At 35.7% G+C, this 25,448-nt stretch overlaps 1 protein-coding gene across 1 annotated transcript; it reads left to right on the top strand.

The window, feature by feature from the left end:
• The first annotated feature begins 5,162 nt into the window (after positions 1-5,162).
• LOC100007467 (uncharacterized) lies at positions 5,163-23,797 on the top strand. The gene is made up of 7 exons (XM_017354601.4): positions 5,163-5,224; positions 9,802-9,966; positions 10,268-10,327; positions 10,470-11,045; positions 11,115-11,714; positions 16,670-19,591; positions 22,971-23,797. Exons 2-7 carry the CDS (start codon positions 9,945-9,947, stop codon positions 23,711-23,713), a joined length of 4,923 nt encoding a protein of 1,640 aa, XP_017210090.2. The 5' UTR covers positions 5,163-5,224; positions 9,802-9,944; the 3' UTR covers positions 23,714-23,797.
• Positions 23,798-25,448: the final 1,651 nt, after the last annotated feature.

Genomic DNA, 25,448 nt, shown 5'->3' with positions numbered 1-25,448 from the left:
GCTAGTCCTGGCCGCTCCTGGCTCCATAATAGAGCAAATTTCAATTGAGCTCACTGTTAGAATGGCCAACTTTACAGCAGAAAAAAAGGTGTTTACAAAAAAAGATTTTGGTTCATAAAGCTAATATTACCCTTCATGACAACTGTGAGGGGGTGAATTTTTTTTTATAACTCATCCGTTTTCTTTATTCATTCATTTTCTTGTCGGCTTTGTCCCTTTATTAATTTGGAGTTGCCACAGCAGAATGAACCGCCAACTTACACAGCACATCTTTACGCAGCGGATGCCCTTCCAGCCGCATACCCATCTCTGGGAAACATCCACACACACACACACACATACACACTATGGACAATTTAGCCTACCTAATTCACCTGAACCGCATGTGTTTGGACTGTGGGGGAAACCGGAGTACCCGGAGGAAACCCACGCGAACGCAGGGATAACATGCAAACTCCACACAGAAATAACAACTGAGTCGAGGCTCGAACCAGCGACCCATTGACCTTCTTGCTGTGAGGTAACAGCACTACCTACTGCGCCACTGCCTCACCCTCACTGTATATCATTTGAAATTAAATTGTCAAAAAATGTAACTACTCCAGGATGGAATAATACGTTATCTAGAAAACAGAAGCAAGAATATTAATAGGTTTTTAAAGAGAGTCATTTAAGGCTGTTCACCAAAAACTGAAAATTCTATTTGCTCTTTCTTTACTTGTTCCAAACCTGTTTGAGTTTCATTCTGCTGTTTAACACAAAAGAAGGTATTTTGAAGAAAGCTGGAAACTTGCAACCACTCATATTAAGTTCTTTTTCCTACTATGGGAGTTAATGGTTACAGGTTTTTAGCTTTCTTCAAAATATCTTCTTTTGAAAGGCGTTCTGCATCTGCAGCAATATCATCAAGTTAAACTACACTGTAAAACATTACTTTAAATCATTTAAAAGCAACTCCCATTAGTCACACTTAAAAATAAGGTTTCATTAGTTAATGTATTTGCTCACATGTACTAATAATAATAATACTAATAAACTAATAATAAACAATACTTAATCATAGTTAAACTAATTTACTAATGAATAAAAATAAAAAACTAACAAATATTGCAATAGACAAATTGTTTATGTGAAATTAACTAATGACACCTTATTGTTTTGGGTCACCCTCCCATTTAATTGCAATGTTGTATCTTAAATAGAAAGCATGTCATCTACACTGTAACACTGCATCTGTCATCTCCACTGTTTCAGCATTGACACAGTGTTAATTGTCTGTTGTGGATAGATCTGCATTGTATTATTTTATTCTTAATATATTATTACTCAATAATCATGCTAAGATAGCATCTGTGTTTCTTTTACTATTCAAACAGTGCAGTGGTGGTCACTTTAGAACAGTACAAATATGTTTGGGACAGAACTTCACATGTATGCTGTCCTACTCTCAGCTTGTGAGGAGACTTCTTCATAGATGGATCGGTAGTAATGAGCTCTCACTGAGATCTTATTCCTGCCCTGTTTTTACCTGACACTTTGAGACAGAATTACGTACACATATGATTATTTTTACTAACGTGATAAAGCTGCAGATGGACGGATTGTAAGAGTATTAACCCTAGCCTACAGGTACGAAGATGCATAAAACTTGAAACTTTTGTCAAGTTTGCTCTGCGGTGTTGTAGTGCTCATCCAGACAATCATTTGCACATTGTTGACTGTAATTCCCGCAAACAGTGAGTAAATATTGACGACATTGACATAATACTGTTTACCTCCGCTTTAAATCACCCAGGCCGGAAGTTGCATGCATTTTGTCTATCAGAGAACAGAATGTAAACGACTGTCACTGAAGCGAACAAGCATTTATTTGTGTGCTGATCTTGTTGATGAAAAGTATCAATTATATAAGGTAAGGTTATTGAGGTAAGGTTGGTTTGATATTCACACATTTGTTCAGTGACATGCTCCCTTTATTGGTTGTTCATGGTACTTTGAATATTCGGTCTGAAATCACATGCAAGTATGACTTCAAAACAGCACTATTTATGACTTGAACACTTTGACAGTCATTGTAGGCCATAAGGTCAACCTAGAAAAAATGGCTAGAGAATGATTTTCGTTCCCACTTCTGGGCACTACTTTTTTAATGCATTTCTGGATAGACAGCACCCTTATGGATGTTGTATTAAAAGTTCTCAATAAAAAATTTTTTTGTCAATATGCATTAATGTGTATAATTAGGAATTTACAAAAGACGAAAATCTTATCCTGCTAGTTTGGCCTGTAACTTTATTAATATGCATTTTAGCAACACACAATATGTGTCAAATCCACTTTAATACAGGTAGATATTATATACATATATGAGACAAGTACTGGTGCATTAATCTACTCAATTTTAAATGAAGATCATGAAATTAAGTATTTTTTACATCCCACCATAACTTTACACTTAGGTAACACACAAAGTTAAGAATAAAATAAAATTTGGTCAAAGTTGGCTAAAATGACATGAAATGCTGGTCTGCTGCACAAATTTTTCAATAATGGCAAAAATGTAAAAATGTTACAGAAACTTTATTACAGCTCAGATTGAACTAACGTGTGACACAGATCATTTTTACTCATCCCTACTATAATTATCACTATCATCAGAACCTAAAAGCTACATTTTAAACACACATTTTAACAAATTTTTAATTTTCATACAAAACATCCACTGTCCTGTTCAACACATGTGATCTCACTTATGACAGTCATAAACATACATTGCATGAACTGTTTAAAGGGCCATGAAACCCCCTCGTTTCAGCAGGGTGTTTTCACACCTCTACTTTGGAAAAAGTCAGAAAAGTGGGCGTGTCCAGCTCTGTTTAGGGGGGAGTGTCGGAGAAACTAAAGTGGGAGGGTGTGGGAGTGTCTATTTGGGCACACGTGAGTTTCAGTCAAAATACACACAGGAGAAAGTGATGGTGTTTAACCTACATGGACATCTGTAGTTGAATTATTTGCCAAATTATTAAATGTTGGACTTTAACTGCAGTTTGGCTCTTTCATTCAGGGAATTCATTCATGCCCCTCCCGACAAACGAGATATTTGATTCGAGGAACTGCTCTAAGCGTGTATTTTTCATGCAATGTTTGATACCGCACGGCGAATGAGAGAAAAAAAAACTCAGCATTTTCCGGAAACTTAGATGCACACGGCAGGTAGCGTCAGAAAGCCGCGTGTGTTATTCCGGTCACTAAATATGGTGCTAACATGTTTGCACTGTTTGCAGTGCAATAGTTAACTTAATTCGATACGAACAAACTGAATAAACAAAGAGCACTGGTCGCTCACTTACCAAATCTGTAGAGACAGGACAATCACCAGCAACTAGAGCCGCGTCTTTATGAAGAGAATAAAGTAACTGCAAATTAAAATACCTATATTGACCTCTTGTGTCCAAATTACACAATTTATGATTACGTTAAAGTCAGTGTACGTCTGTGCTCATTGGGTAATGACTACAGGATGTAAACTTTTCACATTTGATATTAATCAAACCATGGTAGGTACTGTAATTTACTTTTAAAAACAGTGATTAATTACAAATTACTAATAACATTTAGTTACTCGATAATTACTCAAATTAAATTCTACATTACAATTTTATTGCTGTGCATATTTTTAATTTTTTCTCGTTTCATTGTTTTTGTTTTATTGTACAGTGTCCTTGAGTTACCAGAAAAGCGCCTTTAAATAAAACGTAATATTATTGTTATTATTGTAAATCCCTATAATCACAGCACACAGACAATAGAAAAATTAACTAATCACATTTCAATTCTTTCAACTTGAGTCTCTCAATAGTGCATCTTCTGCAGCTTTACTTTCACTTTCACTTTTAAAGAAAACGTTTGCGCTATTTGTTTCCAGGAGGGGGCGCTGTGACGTCATCATCAGAAACACCAACGAAAACCGCAACGTCCCGTGACAGACCCATGACAAAGAACTTGCGTTTGATTGACTGGTTATTTTGCAGACTTTTAGTTTAGTTCCATTTTAGTCTTTAAAATATTCACCCTCTTGAAACCATGTCAGATTTCGCTGAAATAGAAGAGGGTGTAGGCCTGTTTGCAGTTAATTATTACTAAGATTATTTAAGGATTAATAATTATAGCTTAAGAATATTTTAAATTCGACTTTTTAAACCATTTTTCCCTGGTATGGTGACATGGCCTTCAACCGTTTTATTTTTATTATTATTATTATTATTATTATTATTATTATTATATATTTTTTTGCATCTGAGCTCTTTATTTACAGTAATTTATGTACAGCCTGAAGTTACAGTTGTTCTCCAGCAGAGGGCATTATCATGTCAACATTAAACATTTATGATTTACCACAACTACAGCCATTCTTACTGCTTACAAAGTAATAACTGCCTTTAATACCATTGTCTTTTATTTGTTTGATCATCTATTTATTTACTTGTTTAGCTGCTTTAAACCGTGTGTTTTTACATGAGGTTTACATTACAGAATAACATAAAGGCTTGTGAGATTCATGTAAGATCCCCTATCGGAATTGTAATGTCACGTTTTTACACACATAACCACACACACACACACACACACACACACACACACACACACACATACACACACACGCGCACACACACACACACACACACACACACACACACACACACACACACACACACTTTTTTATTATGATTTAACAATACAGCCATATTAATACCCATGACACTGGATTACATCAAGTACAATTGTAAAACAGGAAAACAATGACGATTAAATTACAAGAAAAAAATTATAATAAAAAATATAAAAGCAAAGTACAGAGGCAAAATTAAATAAATATGTATAAAGTTATTTTAGGTTCAGTTTAATTTAGTAATGTAAACTTTTAGTAATGTAGTAATTCAATAAATTAAGTCACAAACAAAATTCTGCAACTTATGTAATGATGAAGAAACTTTACATTTGTGAATATATTTACCATAATAAATAAATTGCCTAAATAGCCTGTTAGGTTTGTCGAAAGAAAAGTAAGAAATTATGTCTCACGTAGATAAATTAATGGTAAACTTACATTTTGATGTAAAAACACAAACATAGGAAAAAGGCTGTAGGTGAAGCGTGACGTCACAAACTCCGCCCACATTCAAGCTGCTTCCTGGTTTCGTGAAAGACAAACATCATCATGCAGGTATCGCGTTTTTTTAACATATATTTAGTGTTTTGAACATTACATGTGTCAGAGTATTGGAAGAATACATATATGTGTTATTTTCGGTGTGTTGTTGTACTGTGTAAGTTGCAGAAACGGTTGGTTTCACTTTCTTGTTGGCAATTGAGAAAAACACAACGTAAGATTATTTTGAATATAAGGTTTGTTGTGGCCTTTTTGATTAAATTTGTTCATGTTGCTGAACATAAGTCTGTATTTGATTTAATCACACACTCACATAAAGAGTTGTCGTACAAGTTAGCTTCAGCACATTTATATTAAAAGTGACACATGACTATAAGTAATGTCATTGTTCTGATGAATGGAGTTGCTCTTTATTGGATCAGTGCTTTTACATTACACTGAACTCAACTGAACGTCAACAGTGACAGTAAACTGACCTGAAGCAGTTTTCATTTGTCTAGATGTACACCAGCATTTTACACTACTCCTGTCTGCCTGTAGTGCTGGAAGATTCACCAATTTGCAGCATAGGGTTTTTCGCACAGCTAGTCTTCCCATGCTGATATACTTTCAGTGACCGGTTATTGTGACTTTTTTCCATTTTATTGGGTTCCTTGTATATCAGTGATGCTGTGATGTAATTAAAATACAGTGTTAAATAGACTTCGGCATTCATTTAGTTGCTCAAGCGTAAAACTTGACAAAAAGCTCGTCAGAATCAGCAGGCTAGCGCAGGAGCTCCATTAAATATATTGGGGTAAAATAAATGTACAAAAATTGATAAAGGATGCCAACAAATTTGCCCACTCTCTGCTTTGTTGTTCACACTAGCAATTGAACCCTTCGCAGCTGCAGTACACTCACATCAGCAATACTCTGGAATAACGCTGGGACCAACAGAAAAAATAATAGTCTTGTATGCTGACAATGTCATTTTGTTTTATTTTTTTAAATTAAGTAAAATTGATTCCAGCTGTGATACAGCTAATTACAACATGTGGCAATATCTCAGTGTAACCCCACTGGTCCTCATCACCAATCCCGCCCCGAGCTGGTTTCGAACCAGCAATCTTCCACATGGGAGTCGGTTGCTCTATCAAGGAGGCTAAAGACCCAGGCCTCTAGCATCAGTCGCTAGAACACCTTTAGAGGTCAGAGGAGTGACGTTTACCTGCACAGCACTTACTAGCTGGCCTCCGTTACATCAGTATATAGGATCAATAAAACAAAATCCTCCATATTAATCTTAAATTCAATTGAAAGAAAGAATCCAAATATAGAGGCATCCCAATTTGGAGTTGTTGAACAGTTAAAATTAATAAATCAATTGGTATCAAATGGATGTCATTACCAGTTTCTATAATTGGAGGAATTAATATTTTAAAAATGAACATACTACCCAAACTACTCTATTTTAAAAAAAAATCCCATTACCTCCACCTTCAGAACTGTTTGCAAAAATGAAAACCATGTTTGTTAGATTTATATGAAACAATAGGAGGGCAAGATTGGGTTTGTCTTTGTTATATCTGCCATTAGACAGAGGTTTAAAATGTCCACACTTACTGTGGTACTACTGGGTGGCACATCTATTATGCTCTACTTCTCAATAAGTGAATCTCCACATTGAACAGAAATTGAATCTTATAATTTAACCTCACCTCTTCCCTCATACATAAAGTTAGACACGGCAAAAAACTACACAAACAAACAAAAAACCCAATTGTAAACAGATGTTAAAGATATGGTTTGATGTACAAAGATATCTAAAAAACTCACATTCACTGTCTCAATTTAGCCCAATATGGGGCAATCAGATGCAACATTCAAACTGTGGAAGTCGAAAGGACTTAAAATGATTCAAGATCAGACAGATTCAGATAGAATGATGTCCTTTGAAGAGTTGAGGCTTAAATTTAAACATAATAGAAAAAAATATTTAAATATCTTCAATCAAGAAGTTTTGTTAAAACAAATCAAGTTAATGGTCTTTATATTACATATTGATTTTTAGAAAACATGATGATAAACGTTTTAGTTTTATGGTTTGCTGACGATGAACTAATTAAAAAATGTATATTTTAAGTTGAATGCATGAAAGGAAGGGTGCACAGTGGTGCAGTAGGTGGTGCTGTCGGATCACAGCAAGAAGGTTGCTGGTTCGAGCCTCGGCTGGGTCAGTTGACGTTTCTGTGTGGAGTTTGCATGTCCTCCCTGCTTTGCGTAGGTTTCCACCAGTGTGTGTGGAAAGATGGGTTATGGCCGGAAGGGCATCCGCTTCGTAAAAACTTGCTGATAAGTTGGGGGTTCATTCCGCTGTGGCGACCCCGGATTAATAAGGGGCTAAACCGAATAGAAAATGAATGAATAAATGAATGCATGGAAGAAAGATTTACATTCTGCAGTTTCAGATGAAGATTGGGAAGTAGTCTGCACTAAAGCTCACCATATGTCTATAAATTCACGTCTTAAACTTATACAATATAAATGGGTCATGCGGTCATATGTAACACCAGTAGAATTAAATAGATATAATAAAAACTTACCAGATATTTGTACAAAATGTTTGGAAGCTAGAGGAAACCTGTTTTACTGTATTTGGCAGTGCACAAAGATTAAATTATTTTGGGAAGAGGTAAGAGTCATGAGTGAAAAGATAATTTAAAAACAAATCCTCCTAGACCCAAAGCTTTTTTTGCTAGGCTTATACCCAGAGGCTTATACCTCAAATTATTGTAGAAGCAATCAAGTATTTATCGACCTCAGCTTGCTTTAGCCATAAGATGTGCACAGTTGAAGTCATAATTATTCACCCCCCGTTGAATTTTCTTTTCTTTTTAAAATATTTTCCAAATGATGTTTAACAGAGCTGGGAAATGTTCAGAGTATGTCTGATAATATTTTTTTTTTCTTCTGGAGAAAGTCTTATTTGTTTTATTTCAGGTATAATAAAAGCAGTTTTTAATTTTATAAACACAATTTTATGTTAAATATTAATAGCCCTTTTAAGTTAATCTTTTTCCTGATATTCCACAAAACAAACCATCATTATACAATAACTTGCCTAATTATCCTAACCTGCCTAGTTACTCTAATTACCCTAGTGAAGCCTTTAAATGTCACTTTAAGCTGTATAGAAGTGTCTTGAAGAATATCTAGTTTAATATTATTTACTGTCATCATGGCAAAGAGCAAATAAATCAGTTATTAGAGATGAGTTATTAACACTATTATGATTAGAAATGGGCTGAACAAATCTGCTCTCCATTAAACAGAAATTGTGAAAAATGTAAACATTGGGACGAATAATTCCAGGGGGCTGATAATTCTGACTTCAACCGTAGCTTTGCTTTGGACAAAGATGCAAAGACCAAACGCTACTCAATGGATAAGACAAATGTTGTCAAGCCTGCCATTACGAAAAAATAATTTATATACTAAAAGCTAAACAGCGTGTATTTGAAAACATATGAAGTCCTTTCATTAGTTATATCAAAGTGGAATTAACAGAGGAAGAAGTTGATGAATAATTCATACATTCTTCAATATGTATTTGCTGTACCTAGTACTCAGTATGATTATAATTGTCATGTTTGAATAGATTACCAATAACGACAAAAAGAGGAGCCGTTTTATTTTATTTTATTTATTGTTTTTTTTTTTTTTATAWAAWATATATATATATATATATATATATATATATATATATATATATATATATATCCTCATATTTTGTATAATTTGTAAATGCGACAAGGTTATTGTTGTGAAGAAGAAATGTTTGTAAAATGTTGTATTTCAGTGTGTACGAACTGAAAACAAAAATTTGTCCACATTTCAAAGACATGGGGGGAAGGTAATGTAATGCAGTGCTTCTTTTACAATCTGAGACACACTCGATCACTCAGCCAGTGGAGATTGCTGATTTTTAAAGAAAACTTAAACATGCAGATTTTGTAATGTTATACAGTTCACCGGAAGCGCTTAACCCAGGTTGCAGACAAATTAAAAGTCCTTTTGCATACTTCAGCATATACCCTATTGTGACTTTTTGTCTCTGTTTTTATTTACTTATTTATTTATTCATTCTTTCATTTTCTTTTCAGCTTAGTCCCTTTATTAACCTGGGGTTGCCACAGTGGAAGGAACCGCTAACTTATCAGGCATATGTTTTACACCACAGATGCTCATCCAGTTGAAACCCAACAATGGGAAACACCCATAAACTCTTGCATTCACACACATGTACAACAGCCAATCTTATCTTATTCAATTCCCCTGTAGCGCATGTGTTTGGACTGTTGGGTAAACCAGAGCACCTGGAGGAAACCCACACCAACAAGGGGAGAACATGCAAACTCCACAGAGAAATGCTAACTGACCCAGCCAATATTCGAACCAGCGACCTTCTTGCTATGATGCAAACATGCTACCCACGGCACCACCGTGACATCCTATTTATTTATTTATTTATTTATTTATTTATTACTGTTTTATTTTATTTATTTTTTTCATTTTGTTAAGCTGCTTTGGTACAACTATAATAGCACTATATAAGTAAAGATGACTTAATGAGGTAAAATCTCTTACAGGGCGATGACGAGATAAACATCAGGAGGAGAAGATGGTGATGAACTGAAGGCTGAAGTATAATACTACGATAACATTACTAAAATCAGTTTAGATATGAATGAAGAAGATGATCAGCTGATGACTGAAGAAAGAAAAGATCAGCATGTCCAGCAGAGAAAGTAGAGGTCAGAGTTTATTAAAGCTGCTATAACTTGTTTCCTAAAGTTAAAAATTAACATCCAAAACACATGTAAACCAAATAAACACTATACTTAATGATTAAAACTAGTAATTAAGTGTTTTATTTGCTCACTATTACATTCTTACTCAGTTTGAATACCTGTTACAATGTTCACTCTGTTTATTGTGTTTTCACTGTGATAAAAGCATCTGCTAAAGGTAGAAATATTAATGTACTGTACTCTTTTAACTCTATTAAGTCTCTAATAAAGATCTTTATTGACATTTTCTTAATGTTTTTTTTAGCTATTGTTCGCAGTTCTGCTCGCAAAAGAAGTCAGAGCAAAGAGAGAGACCCTCCCTTAAGTAAGTCTTTATAAAGATAAATATTGACTGACAACTGATTTTTTTTTTCCCTTTGTTAACTTGAAAACCTGCTTCTCGTTTTTTTTTTTTTTTTTTTTTTGCTGCATCAAACAGTGCATTTGACACATGTTGTGTGTTTCAGTGAGCACTGATTCTCCTCTGAGGATTCTTCTCCTGGGTAAAAGTGTGTCTGAGAACAGCCGTGTGGGAAACTTGATCTTGGGTCGATCAGCGTTTGACAGTGAAGCTCCTCCAGATGTTGTGGAGAGAGTCGGAGGAAGACTGAAGCACAGACACGTGACGCTCATCAACAGTCCTCAGCTGCTCCACACACACATCTCAGATGATCAGATCACACAGACGGTCAGAGAGTGCGTGAGTCTGTCTGATCCAGGACCTCATGTGGTGCTTCTGCTCCTCCAACATCAGCAGTGTTCAGCAGAAGATCAGGAGCGTGTGGAGAAGCTGCAGGACTCTTTCTCTGAGCGCCTTCTTCAACACACCCTGGTGCTCAGCACACAAGAGCCCACTGAACCCAATCAGATCCTGCAGAAGATCATCCAGAAGTGCTCCAACAGACACTTCAGTCTTCAGACAAGCAGCTCTGCTGATCATCTTCTGCAGGCCTTTGAGGACATCGAGCGGAGCAATGAGGGACGACACCTGATTTCTGGAGACTCGCAGTGTTCCACAGTGGAGAAACGGGACACACAGACACGTGAGTGAGAGCATATCTGATGTGTCTGCTGCTGTATGAAGGGTGTTTAATCTTCTTCTTCTCTTTCAGACTCTGAGAAGCTGAATGTGTTGGTGTGCGGGAGCGACGGCTCACTGAAATCCTCCATCTCAGAGCTGATCCTGCAACACACACACAGAAGATCAGAGAGTGTGAGGACAGACGTGATCAATGTGCTGGAGCTTCCAGCTCTGTTCAACACTGAGCTCTCAGAGGAGGAAGTGATGCGTCAGACTCTCCGCTGTGTGTCTCGCTGTCATCCTGGAGTTCATGCTTTCCTCCTCATTATTCCTGACGCTCCACTCAATAATGAAGACAGAGCAGAAATGGAGGAGATCCAGAAGATCTTCAGCTCCAGAATCAACAAACACATCATGATCCTCATCATGCAGAACTCAGAGCATCAGACAGCAGAACTCAATGAAGAAACAGAAGCTGTCATTCAGAGATTTGGAGGAAGACATCATCACTTCAGTCCTGAAACACAAGTGTCCACATTGATGGAGAACATTGAGCAGATGCTGGAGGAAAACAGAGGAGGTGTTTACTCCACAGAGACATTCCTGGAGGCGCAGATGGAAAAACTGGTGAAATATGAAGAGATGAAAATTAAGAAAAGTAATTTACTGGAGACACCACTGCTGACACAAGGTGAGGAGAATAAAGTCAGCTTCAGTCACAAACTTAAAACTAGAAAATTATAGATTTAAACTATGGTTGTGTTTTATAAATTTTTTAAATAACAGAACTTGGCTATAGATGTTATCCATTTTTTCTCAAAGAGTAAATCTGCATATGAAGCCATTTATATGTTTATATACAGCTGTTTATATGTATGTGTAAGTGGCACATGTGCAATCACTCATGACACCATCACTAAGTAGTAGGCTCCTGGCCAGAATTCAACTGCTAGTTCGGTGTTAAGATCCTAGAGATGTATTATCACTCCTCCTTATTCTGAGGGTTACATTTGTAACTGAGACATTTCCTCTCAGTTGGTCTCTCTGGAAAAATTTGGTGGCCAACAAGATGGGGATCCCTATGGATAGTGCCATAGTGCCAACTAATAATACTGTAAGTTTGGAGTGTTGTAGCGTAGCAAGTATTATGAGCACAAAAACACTTATCAATTGCATTCAGATCTTGGTTACACATAAGCTTCCAAATGCTTCCCTGAGTCCCAGATTTACCAAATGGGAAATGAATAAGAGCAGGTAGACCTAATGAGTTAGGGCTTACTCACACTATGCCATCCGTACCACGCCCAGGCCCGTTTCCTGGATCATTTGAGAAGTGTGAGTGCGCTGAATCGGGCTCAAGCACGGTTCACTTGGCCGGCCCTGGCCCGGCTAGAATGAGGTGGGCCTGAGCCTGGTTCACTTGGGCTTTGGCGCGGTACGCTTGTGTGTGAGTGCAAAACGCGCCAAAGCCCGAAACTGATAGTGAGACGTGACTTTTAAGGGACTGTTGCATATGTATTTATTAATCATTCTTACTGTTCAGTGAACGCAAACTGCCGTAGTTTATTAAAGACGAGAACTCCTCACAGCACGACAGCTGCACCTTCAGCAGACCTCCTCATTCCTGCAGCACACGGGCTTTATGACTGTTTATGAGCGCTAAAAGTGGCGGATCTGTTCAGTGAAATATTTGACTGCGTGTGACTGCATAACAAACGACTGAAACGATATAACCAGAGAAATCTCCACTGTGCTGAGTGAGAGCGCTTACTGAACACAGCAGCATCGATGATGGAAGTGTGCCCAGGCCCAATTGTAGCGTGAGTGCGGGCCGTCGGGGGAGACGGGAGGGGGGACAAGCGTGCTTTGGCCCGGTTCGAGGCAACTGTACATAGTGTGAGTACGGCCTTAGAAACCTTTAATTAGTACGTCAGTAGGTTGGTAAAGTGCTTCAGACCAAAAGGAGAAACATGAAGAAACCACAATCTTGAAAGATGCTTTTGGCAAAAAACAAATGTTCAGAAATGCTACATATGAACTAAAACATTCTGTAGATAGAAACACTCATAGAATTGCCTGAACTGGTAATTTTACACTATCAGGCACAAAACAGCAATAAAGATACCTTTTCCACACAAGTGGTATATTTTAAGTGCAATATGTACAATCAGAATTATGTGCATAAACTCTGCATAAACTCCAAATCTGTCACTGGGGGAGGTATCATTTCAAAAGGTACATATTTTAACTTTGACCACAACAATGAAAATCAGCCCATGATTTGACTGGGCTAAATCTGAGTAATTTGAAAATCTCCTGGCTTTTTCAAGCTTTGCAATGGCAAGGGGTAGTCCAAAAGAAGATTAATAAGGCACAATCATACATAAAATGTGCCTTCACTTGCCCCCTGGAGGTGAATCAAATTTATGCATTATATTTAAAACCCTAAATACGAAAAAATTGGACAGTATGGAAAATGCAAATAAAAAAAGTAGAGTTTTCTAAATGTACTTTGTCTTGTTTCATTGCAGAAAATACAACAAACATGATTTAATGTGTTCCTCCTGATTTTTATCGTTTTATATTATTATTTATTTCTTTGATAAATTAATTGGAATGTTTAAAAACAAAATGTTCCTCAGAGAAAGAGAGGAAGACATTGGTATATTTCACCTTAAGCAGTGCAGAACATCATTAAAAGATTCAAGGAATCTGGAGGAATTTTAGTGCGTAAAGGACAAGAGCGCAAGCCTAAGCTGAACAATCGTGATCTCCGATCCCTCAAGTGGCGCTGCATCAAGAATCCTCAATAATTTATCAGCAATATCACCACATGGGCTCAGGGGCCTGTTTCAGAAAGGAGGTTAAGTGAAAACTCAGAGTATCTTAACCCTGAAATGAGAGAAACTCTGGGTTTTCGGTTTCAAAATGGCAGGTTTGTTAAACTCAAGAAAGCAGTGTAAGTCAAGCCTGTTTCTGAAAGAGAGGTAACTTTAACTCAGAGTCAGTTACTGTGGTAACTTACTCTGTGAATCTAACCTGGTCAGGAGCAGGTTTTATTCTCTAAACTCTGAGTTTCTGTCGGTCTCCTCCCCTTTTTTAAAGATGAAGCGTATTTCTCGCATTAGTCTTACGTCTCCACACACCTATTTTAGAGCTCATTTTTGAGATACTCATAAAAACGATTGATGGAAACGTCATGACTCACATAACTTTTGAAAATATGCATAATAAAACATGTGCATAACTGAGTAGGTTAAACTTTTATTTGATAAGAAAAGATGCACATAAACTACGAAGTGCACTTAACAAATTACAGTATGTACATTAAAAAAAAGTTTGTTAGATATGATGATGAAAATGTGTGTGAATGGACAAACCAGCAGGCTGAGCACACAGTAGAACATCTTAAATGTTGTTTTAGTCATTTTAAAATGCCTGAACTGTTTCAGTATTAGTGTATATTATTAATTACCTCCGAGCGTCTGGAGCGTGTCAAGATCGGCCGCGTCTGGCTTCAAACGCCCCCACGTGTTCATTGTGTCTTCTGAGGCGCAAGTATTAAAAAAAAAAATCAATAACGCAGCTTGTTCTACCGCAGTAAATTCTGTTTTTACTGTTGATATTTGGCGCAAGTTAATCAGGAAGTGACGATTGTGTTCTCTTTGACTCGATAAAAACGCTGCTTTATTCGCATCTTTTAGGAGTTATTCCAGTTTTGCACAAATTTATGTAATAGCCTGTATTTTGATGGAAACAGCTATTGCCTACATTTTTGTCACACACAGAACAAAGTCACGTACGAGAATGGCTTGTCCTTTTTTCCATAAATATTTAGCTTAACCTTCGACATGCACTGTTACTAGATTAATGGGATTATTATTCTGTCTAAAAATTATTTTTAGCACTGCTTACGTTCTTAATGTTATATCAACCTCTATCACTTGATCAATAAAAAGGCAAACACACAAGTGCACTGTTAAATCTATTAAAACTGATAAAAGTGTATAAAAGTTTAGAAAAAAGTATAAACATCACACATTATATTACTTATTTTATTATACTTAAATGTTTAAATAATTTAAATAAAAAAATACGCATTAACTTGAGCAGCTCTTTTCCCAGGCTAACTGTCTCTGTTTCACTGATGGTTGCTTCTTTTTAAATATATACACTCATATTTGCTAAAACTTTGCATGAGCAGATCAAGTTCAGCTGGGGAAAAAAATGGTGATCTCTTTTTTTAAGATGTTGCCATAGTCACTCATAATATCTGCGCTCCATTGATGATGCCTTTTTATAGTCACGGTGTGCGCGCTTAACTCTGAGTTGGTCTACTCAAAGTTGATTGACTTAACTCAGATCAGCTGTTCTGAAACCGAAAACTCTGAGTTTTTAATCTCTCGATAAATCAACTCAGAGTTCAAGTTTAAACTCCGAGTTGTTTGAACCTCCTTACTGAAACAGGCCCCAGGACAACTTTTGTACCACAATATATAGCTACATCCACAAATGCCAGTTAAAACTGGACAGTGACAAAAGGAAGCCCTATGTTAACAGTGTCCAAAAGCGCCATTGACTTCTCTAGGATCGTAGACATCTGGGATGGACCATCACACAGTGGAAACGTGTACTGTGCTCAGATGAATCAGTATTTCTGGTATTTTTTTACTTTATTTATTCTTTTTTTTTTTTTTTCGAGTGCTCTGGACCAAAGAAGAAAATGATCATCCAGACTGTTTCCAGCAACAAGTCCAAAAGCCATAGTCTGTCATGGTATGGGGTTGTGTCAGTGCCCTTGGCAAAGGTAACTGCACTTCTGTGATGCAGCATTAATGCTGGAAAGCACAGAGAGATTTTGGAGCACAATATGCTGCCTTCTTTTCCAGAGACGCCCATGAATATTTCATCAAGACAATGCAAAACCACATACTGCACACATTACAGAGTCCTGCTGCGGAGGAAGAGGACACAGGTACTGGACTGGCCTGCCTGCAGTCCCAACCTGGCTCTAATAGAGAATGTGTGGAGCATTTTGAAGCAGAAAATGTAACAATGAAGACCCCGTGTTTGCTGTATTGTCTGCAATTAAACATAAGTCATTTGCAAAACTACTTTTTTATTTGCTTTTGTTTTTTCCACACAGGCCCATTTACAATAAACTTTTTTTCTGATTTGTGGTTGTACAATAGATCAAAATCCTTTTTAAGATTACATGACTGTGCTCTCATGTTATTAAGCACTCTTGTGTTAAATTATTGCTTAACACCATGCAATCCTGCAACCTGCACTGACATTAGGACTGAGTGACAGGAGGCATGTCAAATTGGCTGTTGGACAGGAGAGAGGATAAATATTAGGGCTTTTATTAGTCATTTGTGTTGATTTACTCAGTAAAGGGCTGTGCTTTAAAAGTAGTGATGTACAATACTTTGTACATTTTTACTTAAGTACAAATTGATCTGCCTTAAATACATTCTCAAATAATCCTGGAAAAAGCTACTTAATTATGCCATGCAAGTAGTTTTTATTTGTTACTTTCCTCTGATCTTTTTAGGTGCATGAACCATTATTGCTTTGTTAAAATGTATCATTTGTATATATGTTCATATGTTATACAGTTTTTTTTTACTTTTAAAATTTCAGGTTCAAGAGTAAACACAGAGGATGAAGTGAGGATTGTTCTTCTGGGCAAAACTGGAGTTGGGAAAAGTACAACGGGAAACACAATCTTAGGAAGAAAGGCTTTTACAGCAGAAACATCTCACCAATCAGTGACTAAAGAGAGTCAGAGAGAATCATGTGAAATCAATGGCAGACAGGTCACTGTGGTCGACACTCCAGGACTGTTTGATACTGAACTCACTGAAGAGGAGATCCAGAGAGAAATCAGACACTGCATCTCCATGATTCTGCCTGGACCACACGTGTTCATCATCGTGCTCAGTTTAGGACAGAGATTCACTAAAGAGGAGGAAACATCAGTGAAGATCATCCAGGAGACGTTTGGGGAAAACTCTCTGATGTTCACCATAGTGCTCTTCACCAGAGGAGACTCTCTCATGAATAAATCCATTGAAGAGTTTCTGGGTAAACCTGGATCTCCTCTGATGAACCTGATTGAAGCTTGTGGACACAGATATCATGTGTTCAACAATAATCAGCCTGAAGAGCGAACACAAGTGTCTGATCTACTGGAGAAGATAGACAACATGGTGAAGGCAAACGGAGGAAGCTTCTACTCATGTAAGATGTTCAGAGAGATGGAGAGAGAAAAACAAGAACAACAGATGAAGATCCTGATGGACAGAGTCAGAGAAACTGAAGAAGAGAAAGAGAGAATGAAGATGATGATGGAGGAAGAGCGACAGAAGCAGGAGAAGGAGAGAAAGAGGAGAGAAGAAGAACTGAAGAGAGAAATAAGAGAAGGAGAGAAACATCAGAGAGAGATGAAAGAGGAGATGAAGAGAGAACGAGAGACATTTAGACACGAAATAGAGGAAATCAGGAGAGAAAAAGAGAAACTGCAGATCAAACATGAGACAGAAACAGACAGACTGATGAAGAGAATAGAGGATGAACGACAGAATCATGAAACAGAGAGAAAGAGAAGAGAAGAAGAGTTTAATGAGAGAGAAGAACGATATGAAAGAGAAATAAACAAGAGGAAACAGAGTGAAGAAAAGATGCTGGAGCAGATGAGCAGAGAACGAGAGGAATGGGAGAAACAAACAAGAAGAAGAGATGAAGATGATGAGAAAAGAAGAGAGAAAGAACAGAAAGAATGGAGTGAGTTTAATGAGAAACTGAAAGCAGAGAAAGACAGAATGGAGAGAGAGAAAGAAGATCTTCAATCTAAACATGAAGAAGAAGAAAAGAAGAAGAAGATCCAGATAGAGGAACTGAACAGAGAAAGAGAAGAACTGATGAAGAAACACGAAGAAGAGAAAGAGAGAATGAAGATGATGATGGAGGAAGAGCGACAGAATCAGGAGAAAAAGAAGAAGATGAGAGAAGAAGAACTGAAGAGAGAAATAAGAGAAGGAGAGGAACATCAGAGAGAGATGAAAGAGGAGATGAAGAAAGAACGAGAGACATTTAGACACGAAATAGAGGAAATCAGGAGAGAAAAAGAGAAAATGCAGATCAAACATGAGACAGAAACAGACAGACTGATGAAGAGAATAGAGGATGAGAAGAAGAAAAGAGAAGAGGAGAATACAGAAAGAGAAGAGAAATTTACAAGACAGATCAGGGAGAAAGAGGAGAAAGAGAGAGAGATGAAAGAAGAGATGAAGAGAGAACGAGAGGAATGGGAGAAACTGAAAGAAGAAAAAAAGAAGAGAAGAGATGAAGAGGATGAGAAAAGAAGGGAGAAAGAACAGAGAGATTGGGATGTGTTTAATGAGAAACTGAAAAAAGAGAAAGACAGAATGGAGAGAGAGAAAGAAGATCTTCAATCTAAACATGAAAAAGAAGAAAAGAAGATGAAGATCCAGATAGAGGAACTGAACAGAGAAAGAGAAGAACTGATGAAGACACATGATGAAGAAAAGGAGAGAATGAAGATGATGATGAAGGAGGAACGACAGAATCAGGAGGAAGAAAAGAAGAGAAGAGAGGAACTGATGAAGCAATATGAAGAAGAGAAAGAGAGAATGAAGATGATGATGGAGGAAGAACGACACGTTCAGGAGAGAGAGAAGAAGAGGAGAGAAGAAGAACTGATGAAGAGTCACAACAAAGAGAAAGAGAGAATCAAAATGTTGATGGAGGAAGAAAAGAAGAATAGAGAAGAACTGATAAAGAGTCATGAAGAAGACAAAGAGAGGATGAAGATGATGATAGAGGAGGAACAACAGAAGCAGGAGACAGAGAGAAAGAAGAGAGAAGAACTGAAGAGAGAAATAAGAGAAGGAGAGGAACATCAGAGAGAGATGAAAGAGGAGATGAAGAGAGAACGAGAGACATTTAGACACGAAATAGAGGAAATCAGGAGAGAAAAAGAGAAAATGCAGATCAAACATGAGACAGAAACAGACAGACTGATGAAGAGAATAGAGGATGAACGACAGAATCACGAAACAGAGAGAAAGAGAAGAGAAGAAGAGTTTAATGAGAGAGAAGAACAATATAAGAGAGAAATAAACAAGAAGGAAGAGAAGATGCTTGAGCAGATGAAGAGAGAACGAGAGGAAAAGAAGAGAAGAGAAGAGGATGAGAAAATAGAGAAAGAACAGAGAGAATTTAATGAGAAACTGAAAAAAGAGAAAGACAGAATGGAGAGAGAGAAAGATCTTAAACATGAAGAAGATGAAAAAAAAATGAAGATCCATATTGAGCAAATGAACAGAGAAAAAGAAGAACTGATGAAGAGACATGAGGAAGAGATAGAGAGAATGAAGATGATGATGGAGGAGCGACAAGAGAGAAAGAGAGAAAGAAGAGGGGAGAGAAAAGAAACAGAAATGCAATTTAACTTAATAAAAGAGGAGAATTTGCTAAAAGAAGAGAAAAGGAGACAACAAGAGAAATGGGAGGAACCAAATGTGCAAAGTCTTACAAGCTGTAAGTCAAAAAAACAAATATTGTGTAAATTATTCATAGCAAAGCGTCTCGCTTTATTTGATCAGACCGTATACAGTTCATGTGTTTACTCTCATTTTAAAAATGCAGCCCTGCTTTTATTTGTGATACTGAGATAATGAGAGTATGCATATCTACTGCCATACATATATTTTCAGTGCAGTTACATGAAAAGTGTTTGAACTGTCCCAAATTCATTAGATTTAACAAATGCTAATTACATGCATTTCTTGATACAAATACTTTAAAATCACAGTGACTAGTTAAACGTCATGATCTTCTGCACGTTTCATTCTAGAAATCTTCTTTATTGGACCTCTAGATTTTAGCTGAATGTCTTTGAATTAGAAGGTTATAGATAGATAGATAGATAGATAGATAGATAGATAGATAGATAGATAGATAGATAGATAGATAGATAGATAGATAGATAGATTAACACAGTAGATAGATAGATAGATAGATAGATAGATAGATAGATAGATAGATAGATAGATAGATAGATAGATAGATAGATAGATAGATAGATAGATAGATAGATGGATAGATTAACACAGTAGATAGATAGATTAACACAGTAGATAGATAGATAGATAGATAGATAGATAGATAGATAGATAGATAGATAGATAGATAGATAGATGGATAGATTAACACAGTAGATAGATAGATAGATAGATAGATAGATAGATAGATAGATAGATAGATAGATAGATAGATAGATAGATAGATAGATAGATAGATAGATAGATAGATAGATAGATTGATTGATTGATTGATTGATTGATTGATTGATTGATTGATTGATTGATTGTAAGGTCCAGCCAGTTGGTCCAATGACGGTATCCAATGGTGGATGAAGGTTCACTGCATGTTCGGTCTTTCCAGTGCACAATGTTGATTTATATTAAACTTAACTCATATCTGACTCCAAATTTTAGTATGAGGTGGTTTAGAATATTAATATATTTATCCTCGTTTTATCTGACTCCAATTATAAAACATTGATAAGATTATTTTGTTTCCTTTCACATTATTTTAGATTATGATTGAATATTCTTTTGATTTGTTATTATACCTTATTCTCATTTACTCAGATTCCGATAGCATCCCGAGTCTTGCACCGGCCGGGTATACAATCTCTTAATACAAGCTTGTCAGTCTTGGTCATTAAACAGAGGCGATTAACCACTCTCCTAAACAGGCAGAACCCTACTTACTCAATTTAGGAGATTTTTATGTGGTCCCCATAGATCTGTTATCTACTTCATCAAGACAAAGTATTTTAATAATAATCGCACAGGATTATAAGTTTGTAGATGAAGGCCTAAATATCCACATTTAAAGTAGTTTCAACAATATTTTGTTGTTCTAAATAGTTGGCCTTTTGCAGTCCAAGTATACTTGAAATAATGCCAATTTGTTAGTCAGATCTCTAACAACATTGAATAGCGTGCCACGCTGCTCCGTCTAAAATGTTTTAGTCCGTTACTAACCTGTACAGTGGCTTGTAGTGCTATGGACAACAACATTTATCAGTGATAATAACACGAGGTTTGAATAATTCAAAACATAATTTATTAGTCAAGTAAATGTATTATGCCAAATTCAATCAGTCAATTCATAAACGATCAATACAAAACATCAAATTATCAAAGATAAATCCAAGATTAAAAGATGCATTCCTGACTTTTTACATAACGTGTAAATTTTACATAACGTTGAGCCTAGGCTCCATGTTATGGGCTGATCTGGTTAGGCAGAATCGCGCTGAGTCTTTCTCAGACCTTACCTTAAATAATCCAAGAATTCCCTCAAGGAAGGGGGTGTGAATAACAAAAGGCATGTTTCTGAGAGAATGAGACCATTGTACCAATCGCACTGAGACATTTCAAATGATATCAAACATGATAGTTAAGGTCAGTTTGGTTAATCTAGAACATTCAAACATTGAAATGACCATATGCGTGAGTTGGGGGGATGAAGCTGAGTTTCAGCATACTGGGATGCAAATGCAGCAGGAACTGGTTTTTCCCGCATTCCCCCTGGTGGGTTGTGGAGTCCATCGGCCCTGTCTTCAGCTCATGTTTTGAATTGTCAAAGACATCAAAAATATTTGTAATATTTCAATTCTTACAAGATAGATAGATAGATAGATAGATAGATAGATAGATAGATAGATAGATAGATAGATAGATAGATAGATAGATAGATAGATAGATAGATAGATTAACACAGTAGATAGATAGATTAACACAGTAGATAGATAGATAGATAGATAGATAGATAGATAGATAGATAGATAGATAGATAGATAGATAGATAGATAGATAGATAGAAAGATAGATTAACACAGTAGATAGATAGATAGATAGATAGATAGATAGATAGATAGATAGATAGATAGATAGATAGATAGATAGATAGATAGATAGATAGATAGATAGATAGAAAGATAGATTAACACAGTAGATAGATAGATTAACACAGTAGATAGATAGATAGATAGATAGATAGATAGATAGATAGATAGATAGATAGATAGATAGATAGATAGATAGATAGATAGAAAGATAGATTAACACAGTAGATAGATAGATAGATAGATAGATAGATAGATAGATAGATAGATAGATAGATAGATAGATAGATAGATAGATGATAGATAGATAGATAGATAGATAGATAGATAGATAGATAGATAGATAGATAGATAGATAGATAGATAGATAAATGATAGATAGATAGGTAGATAGATAGATAGATAGATAGATAGATAGATAGATAGATAGATAGATAGATAGATAGATAGATAGATAGATAGAAAGATAGATTAACACAGTAGATAGATAGATAGATAGATAGATAGATAGATAGATAGATAGATAGATAGATAGATAGATAGATAGATAGATAGATAGATAGATAGATAGATAGATAGATAGATAGATAGATTAACACAGTAGATAGATAGATAGATAGATAGATAGATAGATAGATAGATAGATAGATAGATAGATAGATAGATAGATAGATAGATAGATAGATAAATGATAGATAGATAGATAGATAGATAGATAGATAGATAGATAGATAGATAGATAGATAGATAAATGATAGATAGATAGATAGATAGATAGATAGATAGATAGATAGATAGATAGATAGATAGATAGATAGATAGATAGACTGAATTGTAGTGCTGTTTTTACACATAAGCTGGTTGTAAAAAATGACTTGATTTTCAAAGTACTTTAGTACTTACAACTATTATGATTAATAATCATTATTTAAATCATACACAGACCCACACGTCACAATCAGGCAGAATATAATGGCTGATTTGTTTCTCTTTCTCAAGGCACACGACTGCAGGACAATGGTAACATTAATATCGTCCTCCTGGGGAAAACCGGAGTTGGGAAAAGCTCATCAGGAAACACCATACTGGGAGAAAACAGATTCAGAAGTGGAAGAAGCCTGTCTGCTGTCACAGATACATCCAGCATTGAGAAATCAGTCATTAATGGCAGATCTGTGTCCGTCATCGACACTCCTGCATTTTTCTGTACTAATCTTCCTAAAGAGCAGCTGTCGAAGGAGTTAGCGAGGAGTGTTTATCTCTCTGCTTCAGGAGTTCATGCTTTCTTATTTGTTGTGCCGTACGGCAGGTTTACAGAGCAGGAGGAGGACATACTGAAACAAATGCAAAAAGCTTTTGGTAAAGATGTGCTGAAGCATGTTATTCTCCTTTTCACATACGGGGATGAATTTGACAGAAAGAATTTTCAGTCAGTGATAGATGGGAATGAAGTAGTCAGGAGAGTCATACAGAGATGTAGGGATTATCATGTCTTCAATAACAGAGATCTGAATGACAGACAGCAGGTCATGGATCTACTGCTGAAGATTGACTCAATGGTAGAGTTTAATCAAGGGTACTACACTAATGAGATGTATGAAAGAGCACACACGAACACATTTGAACGCTTCTGGAAAATACAAAAAGATATGTTCTTTGCATTTAACAATTATAGTGCAGAATTGTTTCATGGTGCAATCAAGAGACGTGAAGAATTATATTATTTTACAGAAAATGAATAATTTAAATTATAAATATTTTTCTAAAATAAAAAAAAGATAAATATGTATAAAGAAATACAATCCACATTTTTGCTATATTCTGACTTTCAGGGCTATAAATAATTACATAAAAACATAAGGCTGCTTGATCATTTGAATAATTTAATGATCAATACAAAGTATAACATCATTTACATAAACCACATGTGAATCTGTTTACACAATAATATAAATAAAACCTTTTGGTACAAAGAAAACTCTTTTTGTTATGCCATACAGTCCATTTTGCTGCAAATTTCATTCACTTACTGCTGTTCAGATGATCAACATTATGAATGTTTGTTTTTATTCTTATTTGTACTCTATTTTGTTGTTTTTCGTATGTCTTATGCATCTGTTGTAGTTATTTGATCATTTAATCTACTGTATTTATAGCACTCTGGGTAACACTTCAGAATGCTGGTCCATCATTAATTAAGAACTACACAGGAACAACTGAGCAAAGCAATTTTAACAATCTAGTAACTACTTTTTAGTAGGTAATAGCACACAGATGGCCGATAGTTCGACATTATATAATCAATAACTGTATTTTTTATTCTTCCCAGATAACTAATGAGAACGTTTCATGATTAATACAAAAGTAAACAAACAGTTCAAGACAAATGACCAGCGCCATTTTAACATTTGATCTGATGTTGTAAACAAATGCAGAAGACTGTTTACATGATCAATAAATAACCTAACAGCAGCCTTATTTCCTACTGCTGCATATCTATAAACGTTTGTGCTTCGATCTAACTCAGTGTGCACAGAATTTAATTTAATTATTTTTGCATGCATATTAAAAGTTGGAGTAGTAGTGTGGGGTAGGGGTGTATTTAATGTTAAAGGAGAGGTCACTGGAAATATTTGGGTATCATATGCACGCAGAATACAGATGGAAAACCTCAAAAGCTTAAAATTGCACGTGATTTTTTTTTCATCTTGACTAGACAAGCATGGATCAACCAACAGCTGAAGTGCCACATCACACTATGTTTATGAATTAACACACATGAAACATTATTGTGTGAGTGTTATTGTAATATTTTCATTCTGTGTATTTGTGGCTAGTTTAATTAGTAATGAATTCATAATTTGAGTAATACTAGTGGGTCACCATATTTAATCTTAATAATTTATCATCAATTAAGGATGTAGTAACACTTCAGAAAATAATATGTTACCATGATTGAAGTAGTTATCAATGAAAAGGTAACCCAAAACTTCTTAAGGTAACCAACAATCTGTTTGTTTAAATTTGAAGTGGAACTGTTAATGTAGTGTTATTCATTCTGCGTTAATTGTTTACTCTTATGAAACGTTCTCAATATCTAAAATACAGTATATTAATAATTAGCAATACTTGCATATATATTAATGCAAACATATTGTTTCATTTATCGGTGTTCCTAGTTATGACATTAATGATATTGCATTTCTCATTTGTTATTGTATTGTGTAGTTATTAATATGTTTTACCCCCCTTTAAAGACATTTTCAATTTACAGCAGGTTTATCAATTTGAGAATTTAACATTTGTTTTTGATTTCTTTGATTTTGATTTGTACCTATTCAGCCTGTTCCTCTTTCCTTCCTCTCTTTACAAGTTTGATTCATGTTTCATGGGAAATGATCATGAATGTTTATTTTTGTGGTATAATTATCATGAATTACTACCAGGGCAGTAACAATGAAATATAGTTCAGTTTTG

Source organism: Danio rerio, chromosome 3 (genome assembly GCF_049306965.1).
Source record: "Danio rerio strain Tuebingen ecotype United States chromosome 3, GRCz12tu, whole genome shotgun sequence".
Classification (NCBI taxonomy): Eukaryota; Metazoa; Chordata; class Actinopteri; order Cypriniformes; family Danionidae; genus Danio; species Danio rerio.
This window is presented reverse-complemented; position numbering and strand designations above follow the sequence as displayed.

Excerpts from the sequence above, each read along its gene's own strand:
- LOC100007467 (XM_017354601.4), top strand. The coding sequence starts at position 9,945 with ATGTCCAGCAGAGAAAGTAGAG. Across the intron at positions 9,967-10,267 it reads GTCCAGCAGAGAAAGTAGAG|CTATTGTTCGCAGTTCTGCT; the intron begins GTCAGAGTTTAT and ends TGTTTTTTTTAG. Across the intron at positions 11,715-16,669 it reads GACACCACTGCTGACACAAG|GTTCAAGAGTAAACACAGAG; the intron begins GTGAGGAGAATA and ends TTAAAATTTCAG.